We start from the raw sequence: 12,841 nt of genomic DNA, 5'->3' as shown, positions 1-12,841 counted from the left end.
TTTTGACAACTTTTTCAAGTAAAAGATGACCACCATTGCATAAGCTTTTCATTAACTTGAGGATACTCCTGGCTTTTAGTCTGCTAAGAGTGATTTCAATGTTTTCACTGTGATACGACAGCAGGGAAGACTTGCACTTTCAAAACTTTAAGCATATTTTAAGCAATTTTAGCTTCTAACAGTTTTTTCTTCAGTCTTCTCTAAAAAAAAAAAAAAAAGTGAGATAAGGGTCACAAGTTTCAATTAAGGAAAAAAAAGCACTTCCTAGGACAAGGAAGTCAAAGCTGGTCAAGAGCATTAAGTTAAGCCTAACTGATGAATAATCTTATTTTCACCTGATAACCAGAATATAGATATGCTTTTCTTTCTAATAATAGCATTAAGAATTGTATGAAACATCCTACATTTAGAAGTCAGTCATTATACTGCTCAATTACAACTAAGTTTATTTGAATTAACCTAAATTGATGAGTGCATCGCATCAGCTTGTTATCAATGTTGATTCCTGAAGACAAGCTGGTATTTCAAGATGAATGATTTAACTGTTCCCTCATATACTACACTAATGCATATACCATTGCAAGGCAGCACTGAAATCTGAATGTTTGACAACAGTATTCTATAATTTCCATAAAAACGTATTGTTGAATATAGCTTTGAAAACCAGTACAGTGCACAGCTGTGGGTTTAAGTCTGAATGTAGTGGTATCTATTACAGAATTAGCTCCTGTTGTTTAATGAGGCCTGCTCTAGTAGAAGGATCTCATGAATTTTAACTTAGAGTGTGTGTGCGTGTGAGAGAGAGAGACTGTTAACAGCTAGGAAAGTGTCTCTGGGCCCTGACACGGGGCAAACTCACAAGCTGTGCACTTCTTCAGTGATGCAGGCCTTTTAATCAATTGATACGTTTATCCCAAGGGTGAAGCACCGAAGACTCAATTACTCTGTAGTACTACCTCTGACCTACATATCACAATGCACCACTTATTACAAAGAACATGCAACTAATGCTTCTTTCACATAGGACAAGCACATTGGCCTATTTAATGAGGCAGCAGCTGCAGTAAAGCAATAAAGTTTATTGCTAAACCAAACAAAATTACTGACAGTGGTATTATATTACTTCCAAGTTTAGTACTGAAGTCAAGACTGTATAAGTTTTAAATTTATGTATGACTTTTACCACACTAAAACTCTGTAGAAAGAGGAGATGTGTAGAATAAAGGTAATTCTGGAAATGGTCAGATTCTACTGTCAGGAGCCTAAATTAAATTAATGACTAATAATCCAAACTACATATAATGATCAAATCTACATCCTCCCCCCCTTTCACCTCAATATGCTATCTAAGAAGTTACAGCGAATTCCTCCCCACTCCACCAAAAAACACAAATTTAACAATTTACCTCTACTTTAGAGAGATACATTTTAGAGTTAAAAAAATTTTAGAGTCTAAAGTTTAGAGGTAAATCTGAAGACCAGTATCTGAAAGCATTAGACAAGTACATTAATTATTAAACACTACAGCTTAAGATGATGAACTTGGTGAAACACACCAGAAGGATCACTATGTAACTACGACTTCATGCAAAGCCAAAACCTGCAGTTTAAGTGAGAACAAACAAAGCTTCAGTAGAGGACTTGCAACGGTATAAATCAATACTGAAGTAGCAGCCAAACAGTGTTTATTCTTGCTCCAGTTTAAAATCCACATTTCGCAATGTTCCGATGTCATCACCTACAAGTGCACTGAAAGCTCTGGAGCACCTCTCTCCCACCTCACTCTGATAAGAATTCAACAATTACCTGACAAGCTTTTAAAGTCACTCTTGAAGTTTGTAAAGAAAAATAAGAGTGTATTTCAACTTCTATTCAACGGGGAAGAGGAACTACACTATAGCAAACTGGTGAACAGCAACTCATGCACAGTTCTCCAACTCAGTAACAAAATAAGATAGCTGTACCTGATAATTATTTAAGGTCTCTTTTTTTAAAACCAATTAAATGCATATAAAAAGGAATAGGACTGAAACTGGGAAAATTAAGCATCTTAATAGCTAGAAAAATTTTAAACTACTGAAAAGCTGATAAAATTGACAACATTTAGTATGTTTTGAGGTAAAAAATATTTGTCAAGTACAACACTAATCTCCATCTCTTTACAAACTGTGTTAACACCACTACAGATTGCCAGGCATGTTTTTTTTTTGTTTGTTTTAAAGACATAGATTTAATTTAGCACGGGATTTAATCATCTTCATTTCAAATGTTTGTAACTTCTTGATGGCAGCCTGAAATCTTTGTACTTTCTCTATAGAAAGGGGACATGGCTGTGGCCTTCCCCTACCCAAATAGCTGTATTGCTGCTCAAGAAAAATATTTATACACACAGTTCTTAAACTGCAAGCTGGTTTTAAAGCAGCTTCAGCCTCTCTGTTTTCAAGCACCTACCTCTCTATAGTCAGTTGGTACACATGGTCAGAACCACTGCAAAAGTAAAAGTTACACGGCAAGAAGAAATATATTATACACCAACTGCTTTTATTTATTTCAGAAACCGTTCACAAGATGGTAGAAAAAACTTACAACCACTTCTAATTTAGTCTTCCATTGTTCCCAGTCAGCTCTAAACCCATTATGTGCAAAGCCCATTTACCATGCATCTAGATGACAGATACAGGCTATGAAATTCTTTATTCTACTTGTAGCAGCTTATGCAGGTGCAGCCAAATACCAAGCCTCAGGACAAATTGTACACAAACTTTACAATGTAGAATTTGAATTTAAAATATGAAACTTAAAATCTACACAAAACTGGTAAAAATCAAGCACAGATACGAGGACAAACTTAAAACCCATGTGAAAAGGAGTCTCGTCTTCCTTTCAAGTGCTTTATTCTGCTACACAGTCAAAATGAAGATGTAAGCTTTGTGGTTAGTTTAAATTACACTCTGTAGATACTATAGACCAATTTAAAAGTTACACATACAGCAATAGATGTCCATTGGTTCATCTGGATTACTTATACAATCCAGTTGGATTGTTGAAAACAAGTCAGGCAAAATTTCAAAGAAAATCCTTGTGCAACTTTTTAGACAAATGTTTACTGATGGGCACACTGTACCCCAGGTCCATGATGGCTGCTTTCTTCATCAGAACTATCATTATAAGCTTCACGTCTCTGGCCACCACCTGAACCACGAGTGGTATCAAATTCCTGAAGATCTACCTCTTCTGCATCACCAATTACATTAGGAAATTCTGGTCTAGCAGGCAGAAGATCTTCAAGTTCCTGCCCCAAAGAAAGAAGCGCATTCAGTACCACATCTCCAACTTCTAAATAAAGTGATGACTTCCCCACAGCATCAAGACTCCTTGGAGCAAGTTTGGCTTGGAAGCCTAAACTAGTGTAAGCTCTGAAGTGCATAACTCATTTAAGAGTAACCAAAGTATCTGCAATAACTGGGAAAAAAAAAAAAAAAAAAAACAAAAAACCTCCACACATTATCAACCAGTGTCCAATCAGTAATTACAGTTGCATTCTCAAGACTTATCACATGGTCATAGATTCTTCCTTCTGTTCTCATCTACCCAAAAATCAACACCGCTTTTAAAAACAGGTTCCAGAAACCTAAATCTCAATTCATATTTCAAGTAATATGCTGTCTATGAACAGTATTAATAGAACAATTTATTAACATTTACAGATTACAAAGCAAGCACAGGGGGCTAACACACAAGCACCTTGCATGCACTGTCCAATAAAACTACCAAATTTATGCTCGAAAGACTACTTACTGAAAGCTTCTCTGGGCTAATCCAGTTATTTTCAGGAAACTGAACATCAAATTTAATGTAAAGATCCCCCTTCTCAAAAGGATTGCGATACTGTGGCATTCCTTCACCTCTGACTACACGGACACAACCTGTAAGGGTAAGAAACCAATCTGCAGAATGCTGCTTCAGAAACAGTCCTGCCCCACCCAATTCTCCAGTCTGGGCTCAGGTAAAAGCAAAACAAGAATGGAATTAGATATTCAAGAACAACAAAAGCACAGTCAAAGGAGTCCTTATCTCCTCACACTTACCTGGTTCAATTACTTTTCCAGGAGGATATTTAACCACAATTTGACGCCCATCAAGGTGCTTAAATGTGAACTGGAATCCACACAGTGCTTCAACAAGTCCTATCTTGTGCGTCATATGCAAATCATTCCCATCCCTTTGGAACACCTGAAAACAGAAAACAGGAGGTATCTTTTCTAGCACTACAATCATATCCTCACAAGACTGATTATTTAGAGTTTACTGTTGTTCCTAAAACTTCAAGACATTACTTAACACACTTTGGAAGCGTGCACCTTACAAACACCTCACGACATCCTAAGACAAAAGGTTCAAATTACATAAAAAGGCAGCCCGTAAAGCAGCAGTACTCCTTTACTTTACCCCAAGACCTTCTACAAAAATTAGGCTATAAACAAAAAATTCAGGACTGTTTGACACTGCTTCTCCTACACCATGGTACAAAAAAAAAAAAAAAAAAAAAAAAAACAAAACAAAAAACAACAACAACAAAAAAAAACACCACATTTTCATTTCTCAACATTTATTGTAGTAGCTGATATCTCCATCAGCTAGCTACCTATGGAGCAGGGTTTTGATCAATTAGTCCACAGCTATCTTAAGAGATCTTTAAGCCACACCACTTTGGATTTTTAATGGGAATACACGTGAGTTTGTCCACCAGTAGGCTGCCAAAGGCATTACTTCCTCCACCTCCTTTCCCACCTCAAGGGAGATTTTAAGAACACAAAAAGATTGACTGAATATCAGTCTAGTTCTACTCACTAGGACACAAAGTTTCAGTATTTTTCAGAATAGTTAATGCTGTAAAACCAAATACAGTTCATTAGTAGACTAAGATAGAAATGGAGTCTACCATATGAACTTTCATGGTTTTATGCACATCTGTTTTGTATGTGTACAGTGTTCTCATTATCAAAAACGACAATCCAAGCAACTGTGATGCTGTGTTTCACCCAGTAATATAGAAGAATGCATAAACTACACATAGGTCTCAATAGAATAGCTGTCCACAGCACTGAAAAGCTTACAAATTTTCAAATAGTTAAAGCTGATAATAACTTAGAAATTTGTACCTCAGTTCTTTGAGGCAACAGAATGCTTTTTTTAGTCCATTTAATAGTTTCCTCCTTCAGAGTAAATCACAAAGTTTATCTTATCCCTTCATAGTAATAACTGGGCTTTTTCAAACAAAACATTAAAAAAAAAGTCATCCCAACTTTCCCTTAGCAGAGGTCTAGGACAGAAAAAGGTCATCTGCAATGTTTAATTCAGAAGTGCAATATGTACACACTAGAATACAATAAGAATGAACCAAGCTTGTATAAAGCAATCTTGTTTCCTAGTGCTTGGTTAAATGATCTAGTTATAGTATCGGCATTCTGTGTTAAATTTCCAGAGCCCAACAATAGTGGACACAGAAAGCACCATCTCTGCAGCCTAGTAGGAGTTTCCTGTGATGTCACAAGACATTAACAAAATCAACACTTTGCACTGTTTGTGCCACAAGCTATGTAGATAGAAGTTAATGTCTTGAACAGCTCTGCACAGTGACTAAATCTAGCAAAGTCATTGTGAGCTTACTTGAGAAGATTAATGTTCACTAGCATGAAGAAACACCAAAATCCACATGTCCTCTGGTCCGTACTTGCAAATAAAAGCTCATAAATAAAGCCATACTACCTGCTACAGAATTACTAAAGGCTATTCATCATCTCTTCCAGACATGCAATTACATGAATACAGCCATTTACATCACTTAAATATTAAAAGATGTATCAAATGGCATTTAAAACATAAACTTAAAGGTATTACCTCATTCTCCTTTTCTTGGAGTAACAGGACAATATCACCTGGTTCCACACCTGGAGCCTGATCTGCTTCTCCACTGAATGTAATTCTTTGCCCATGTTTCATGCCTTTGTCTACATGGACTTCAAGTATTTTTACCTCTTTGATCACCTTTTTCCCTTCACATTTTTTACAGCGGTCTTTTTCATTAATTACTTCACCTGAAGACACAAGTTCAGAGATTAACACATAATTGTACACAATTCTGAAAGGGAAAGAAAGCTATTTTAAAGTAAGTTGAACAACATACGCAACAGAACTAGTTATTTAGGTGTTGCTTTACACACCCATTACAAGAAGAAAACCAGACTCTACTTACTGTACTTGGGAAAAGGGGAAGAAAGAACAAAAAGGGAACATAAAGATATATATAAAAGCTTCCAAGCAATCTTATCACGAATCTTCAAAAGATTCTGGACACAGAAAACAGAACAAAAGGTGAGGTTTGCAGCTTGCATTGTTCCTTAGGTCCAAACTCCAGTATCCTTACCATTCAACTTCTCTTTAAAATAAAACAAACTACTTTTAAATTCTTCGTTATATTGCAGGATAATCACTGTAAAGGAGGGAGAGGCAGCACCCACTCTTCCTTAAAAGTCACAATACCAATTTCAAACTACTTCACTGAATTTCAGAAGCTTAATTCTGTTCTGTTAACAACAGTGAAAGTTGCTAACAGCCCCATTCTGCAGCATTCTACTGCAGCCCTTAAGTACTACATAAATGCAGTCAGTAAAACTAGAGAGAGCCTCACATACCAAGACAGCTGATCAAATTGGCTTCATACAAGAGCAATAAATGGTGTCCCACAGAAATTATCTACAACTGCCTGGCACATAAGACTCCACTCCTATACTATCCTGACAGCGAATAGTTTTTCATACTGTTTGTCACCTTTAGCAACGCAAGTACTTTTTCCAGCAAACTGAAGGGTAATTATACAGAGCAACTTAAATTCTCTGTCCTACCCAACTGAAACTATGTATTTGAATTGCAAAACAAGATGTTAAGAAACATCATTTGTAAAATATTTCAATGAAATACAGCTCTTTTTAATGTCAGGTACTGTCAAAAGCAAAGCTATCTACAAGGCTGCATTACTACTCTGCAAACTGCAGAAGATTCAGAAAGGATTCACATGTAGTACATATCATGTGATGATAAAACAAAGTCAGCAAAGGGTATCTTAGTATTTTTTTTCTTTTAAGTCCAAATTTAGGTTTTTAGTTTTAATCTAAACCTGTCCTTGGAGACTAAGACAGTAAAAAAAAAAAAAAAAAAACCAACACCAAAAACTTCTAATCCCTCCTCCCCCCCAAAAAATATTGGTCTCTTTAATGGAAGAGTAATAGCAACAAGTAAAATTCACATCCAAATCTTTAAGAAACAAAACCACCACCACACAACACAAATTAAAAAAAGAACAAAACACCACAATTAATCCCTATTGTTAAGCTTCCGGGTTATCTTTCAGCATTCCAGACATTAAGCCTTGCTGCTGCTCTAAGTAAAATGACTTCTCCACACTAGGTCCAGACACCTATCTGACAACATGACAACATAGGGGAAAAGCTTTCCTAGATGAGATGCAATTCACTATGAGAGAAGCTATGCAGCAGTTCTCCCAAACACACAAGATAAATATTTATATATTTGTATTGCATATTTATAAGTGCAATGAGGAATATGAAAGAGCCAACCTACCTTCTCCATTGCAGTCAGAGCACACAGACTGCATCTGCTGAACCATTCCAGGAGCCAGCTGTCTGATCATGATACGTACACCTCTACCCCGACAAGCATTACATTTCTGAACAGCTCCAGCCTTCCCTCCTTGACTAGAATAGAAAGCACCAGTTGCATTAAAACCAAGCCTTTCAGAAATGTACAACAATATTTACAGCAGTAGGTTAACATGCCTGACTGCACCGCCAATGAGTCAGGTGTCCCTGCTGCCAAACACACACACACACACACACACACACACACACACACACACTCCCCCAAGTAGTTCAAATCCCATGAAATTACAAATAAACGATTTTGAGTCAGAGCAGACTCCAGTAAATTAAATACTGATGAAGATCTGACATAGAAGATGCTTCACTGTATCATACGTCAACAAAGCAAGCAGAACCGAACTTACCCATTACATGCACTACAAAGGACATTCTTGCTAAGTTGTAGTTTAGTTGTCTTTCCATTATATAAATCTTCTAAAGAGACTCTGCAAAATAAGGCATTTTCTCCTGTGTTATCATTTAACAATATTCTTTCTCCACATCATTAAAATATCTGCCTAGGACAAGTAATAGAAAAACAGTTCTTCATAATGAGTAAATCTGCTGTTAAAACAAGATTTTTTTTTAAAAAGTACCACTGTGCTTTTACAAGGAATCATTAAAAACTGTTCTATACATATGAATACAGGTACAGCCCTGAACATCACTTAAGAGAAAAGCTACGATGTAATTGGTTAGTTGGGTTTCTCCACAGGAAGCAAGCTAACATAGCACATTATGTTTCACTACACAGTCACATTTGATCTTTTAGTTTTCTTTTTCAAAGAGGTTCTACCAAGCAAGAGAGAAGCCCTCCTCTCTCTAGATCATCTTGGAGGCCTTTATAGCATACATACATGAGAAGATTACTTACTACTGTACTGTACTTTCCCCTGGAAAACACAAGATACTGAGGGAGAGGAGGCAGAAAGAACAACACTAACAAGTCCCCAAGGCTATACAGTTCTTTACGTTTGTTCATTTTTAGATGCCCTTGAATATATGAGCAAATTCTAATAACCTCTGTAAAGTGAGAGAAGCTTACGAACAGTGTTTCCCCAGGTTCACATTATTGGACAGAAGTTTCAACTTGAAGTCTATTAAACCAGAAAAGGTTACCTAGCATTAGCATTTACAAATAAAAACAAAACTAAAGCAATTAGTAATATTAGTTTTAACTGTAAGTGAAGAACAGTCAGATGTGCTATTCGAGCATGTTGTTCAGTTTGCTTTTGTTTCTGAAGGTTTTTTTCTTTTTAAAGAATTTCCCATTAATTACATACTTTATACTTCCAGACAGTCAGCTACGAATGCAAGTTAGCTAAAATCTTTCAGGAGCATTAATACCTAAAGAGTTCAGCTATTACACAATACTTGTTTATTTAATGCAATTTCAGATTAGAACTTCCAAACATAACTGAGAAGCAACACCAAGAAAATGACGTTAACTAAGGCTTAGTTACAGGCTAGTATTGAGACAAATCAAAGTATCAGATAACCTACATGATTAACCATTTATTGAAAACCAGCTAACTGCCTTCTGGACTATACGTGACACAGAGGTCTGAAAAGGAGGTGCAGACTGCATAATCTCACCTGGGGAGCACAACAAACATATAAACTAGCAGCAGAGAAGAGTACAGATAAGTTGAATATTTACATTAATTTCAGCATTATGATACTTACTTGAGAGGATGCATCATATCTTCTCCTCTTCTTCTACCATTACGACTTCTACTCTGACCACCCATGAAGTTGAACAATCCACCACCAAAGATGTGGGAGAAAATATCGTCCATTCCACTGCTTCCACCACTACCTTCTCGAAGGCCCTGTTCTCCATATCTATCATATAACTCACGTTTCTCTGGATTTGACAATACTTCATAGGCAAAGCTAATTTCTTTGAACTAGAAAAAGGAAAGAATCACATCAGTGCACAATAATCTTTAACTAAGTGAGAATTTTGCTACAGTTCCCTGTCCAGCATGAAAACCTGATGAGGATGGTACACAACACTAACCTTCTCCACCCTCATCCTAGTAAGACAGGAAAGCAGATTTAGGCATCATTGTGCTACATCTTGCCTTCCCATCAAACATGACATTTTGTTGCAGGTATCCACTGACTTGCTTTTTGGGCCTAGCACAAGACAGTCTTACTAACAGGTACAAAACCACACGTTACTGCAGTAGCCAGCAGGCAAAAACAAGTTACACACATGAAATCGACTGTCAGACTTGTCAGGCGCTTTAGAAGTTGCTCAGTTGTTCTCCTATTTTAAAATGCATTTTAACATATCAGTCCACAAAACAAAGCTTATCTTCACATAGTCATCCCTGCTCACTTCTAAGCAATCTTGAGAACTTGATAGGGATAATCAACTGAGTCAACTTAACATTTTTAAAATTACTATTAGTACATCTGATCCAAACTTCTCATATATGTGGTGTGTTCTACGCTGCAATTTCAAGTCCCTCCAAAAGTACTTTTTCCCACATCTTCACATATTTTACTTTCCAAGAAATATGGGCCCAGAAAACAGATTATTCATGTTTTTCAAATACATATGTAGCTAGATGTCAGTGTCAGCTGACACTGGCAGATGAAGAGGCAATTCTTTCAGCACTGCCTTCTCAACGAATTTGACTTAACTGCTGCATTCTGTCACTAAGTATGCCCTGAGATTGGAAATAAGTAGAGAAGGCACTGTTCCCTCTCATAGTTCTTACTGTTTTTGAGCCATCTGCAACATCAAGCCCTCCACACTTTTTTCAGGTCTTTAGATGCTATTGAAACAGCAAACTTCAGGAGTTTAAATGAAAAAAAATATATAAAAACAAGTCTTACTTTGTCACCTGCATTTGGATTCTTATCAGGATGGTATTCCTTGGCCAGCTTTCTATAAGCCTAGTTGAAAGAGATACAAAATTAGTTCCAATTTTGAGTCATCTGTACTTTTTTGAGAGACTCAACTAGCCTTCCAAGGAGAAAGAAAACCCTGATAAAATGAGAAAACAAATGTTTGATATCAGTCATGTATCAATGGGATATATAATTCTGATTTTACTATGTCTCCTCAATCACAGCAAGACATTAAGAACAAAATGGCTGCCTCAGCTTTTCATCCGATTTTATCAGTCACTAATCCAAGAAAAATCATTTTTTTTCTTATCTACCAATAATGAAACATTCAATCTCATACTGAACTAAGTATGAGTTACATGAACAGAACATACACCATCTCTACTTCATTGTTAAAAACAGCAGACAGAACGGCTGCAAAGATTTTTAAATACGCTTTTTTGACCAGTGCTTTGGTTCTTAAGACCATGACCTTTTCTTTAGCAGTACTCCATCACTTTGTTCCTAGCTTAGAGGATCAAAGCCAGTAACAAGACTTCTTCTACAATTTGGGTATTTCTCACATCTTCTCCCTGACCCCACCTCATCGGTTCCCAATGTCTGCCCCATGATTGTTAACAGAAATGACTCAAAATGACATTTGAGTAGAGCAGAGCATCTAAATTCTCCCTTTGGAACTACAGCTGTAGAAGAGCTTTACGCCTGGTAAAATTCCTTTATTTTGAAGTTACATGTCTTTACTGATTATCTTGAAGTATGCTGTGCTTAAAAAAAGTTAATAAGACAAAGCAGAACATCGATATCAGAAGCAAAATGTTCTACAATACACTAAGAGTAAAGAGCAAAAATCATAGGTCTCATATACAAATTACCCATCAGTAACAAGGCTTAACCTTTCACAAACTTGAACTGTAATAAAAACATCTTTTCCTTGTATTTTAAGCACTAAAATCATTGAAAAATTCAACTGAAAATCTACATATCATATCAGCTAAAAAGGATTTTGTGTAGTGACTGTTAAAGGGAAGAGTTCATGTCTTCGCTTATAGCAGCACAGCATTTTAGAGCAATCCTTAAGATCATTTATGGCCCCTGAGCAAGCAACCTCTTTTTAATTAATGAGAAACAGATCCAGAATCAAGGCTACATGGACACCTACCATAGCTTTAATACAGGTTAGTTTAACTAATCATTGTTAAGGGCTGTTTTCCTCCTGATTCTCAGTAAAACTACTGTCCATTTCGCTCTGCTTTCATATCTGATATTAAAATATCAGATTAATGAAGCATCCACGTGGCCTCTCAGTGAGGATAAGAGGGACAAACTGAGTGCTACAAGGCAGTTGGTACATTCCTTGACAAGTGCAACATATAGCAACGAGTACAGAACAGCAGAGGTCATAGAATAAAAGAGTGCTGCAAGTTCTTCAGTTGTATGGGAGAGAAAACACCTTTAAGAGACTTTGATAAGGAAAAAATAGTGCCTGATGGTGTTAACAGTGCTTGATGGTGTTTGCCAGCCTCCTACCACCTCTCACTAACACTATTTCGACACTGCCACTGCCTATCCCTGCACAAATTAAGCTACCGTGTGCATGCTGGGTAACGCGGTTGTTTGTGGCAGCACCACCCATCAGCGGAAGCAGGTCACTGCTAGTAAACTTGCTTGTTAATTTTCCTTCCTCCCGCATAAACGGGGGTAAAATTTTTTGGGGGGGAAAACAGTAAAGCGGTTCATACCCTACGTACTGAAATGCCTGCGGTACATCGTTAGACCGATGACCCAGCTCCAAGTTTTGTCTTTGCCTCTTTATCACCTCGCTTCGGTGCCCCCGGCCCGGACTCGAGCAAAGCGAAACCCCGCCGGGCCCACACGTGGGACAGACAATGGGGAGGCCGCAGCCCCGCTCCGCTTTCCGCCGCTTCCCCCCCCCGAGGAGCCCCCGCCCGTCGGGCGCGCAGGGCGGCGGGAGGCGGAGGCCGCCCACGGCCATGGCGGGGATCTCAGACCGCCGTGCCGCACGGCAGGGCCCGGCTCCCCGGCGCTCCCGCCCCCCCGTGCCGCTCGGGGCCCGCCCGAGGCCTACCCGGCTCCGCCACCGCCCGCCCGCAGGCGAGGCTCCAACGGCTCCTCGGCGCGGCCCGCGCATTCCCGCCGGGCTGAGGTGACACCGGGCGCCTCTCTCTTCCCGCACGCGGGCTCAGGCCTCGCGGCGAGACCCGGCGCGGCCCCGCCGCCTCCAGCCGTGCCCCCCCCCG

The 12,841-nt window shown here is 38.3% G+C and overlaps 1 protein-coding gene across 1 annotated transcript in view; it reads right to left on the bottom strand.

The window, feature by feature from the left end:
• Positions 1 to 2,520: 2,520 nt before the first annotated feature.
• DNAJA2 (DnaJ heat shock protein family (Hsp40) member A2) overlaps positions 2,521 to 12,841 on the bottom strand; it is a 10,572-nt gene continuing 251 nt past the window's right edge. Inside the window, exons 2-9 of the mRNA XM_042821577.1 lie at positions 10,569 to 10,628; positions 9,405 to 9,628; positions 8,084 to 8,164; positions 7,642 to 7,775; positions 5,902 to 6,098; positions 4,089 to 4,233; positions 3,799 to 3,926; positions 2,521 to 3,292 (exon numbers count right to left, since the gene is read on the bottom strand). Of these exons, the coding sequence (XP_042677511.1) occupies positions 3,104 to 3,292; positions 3,799 to 3,926; positions 4,089 to 4,233; positions 5,902 to 6,098; positions 7,642 to 7,775; positions 8,084 to 8,164; positions 9,405 to 9,628; positions 10,569 to 10,628 (1,158 nt within the window). The 3' untranslated portion in view covers positions 2,521 to 3,103. The remainder of the gene's footprint in view (positions 3,293 to 3,798; positions 3,927 to 4,088; positions 4,234 to 5,901; positions 6,099 to 7,641; positions 7,776 to 8,083; positions 8,165 to 9,404; positions 9,629 to 10,568; positions 10,629 to 12,841) is intronic.

This window comes from Centrocercus urophasianus, unplaced genomic scaffold (genome assembly GCF_019232065.1).
Source record: "Centrocercus urophasianus isolate 14NV4802_14NV808 unplaced genomic scaffold, USGS_Curo_1.0 seq_2, whole genome shotgun sequence".
Lineage (NCBI taxonomy): Eukaryota > Metazoa > Chordata > Aves > Galliformes > Phasianidae > Centrocercus > Centrocercus urophasianus.
Note: the sequence above shows the minus strand (reverse complement) of the source record. Positions and strands in the feature narration are given on the sequence as shown.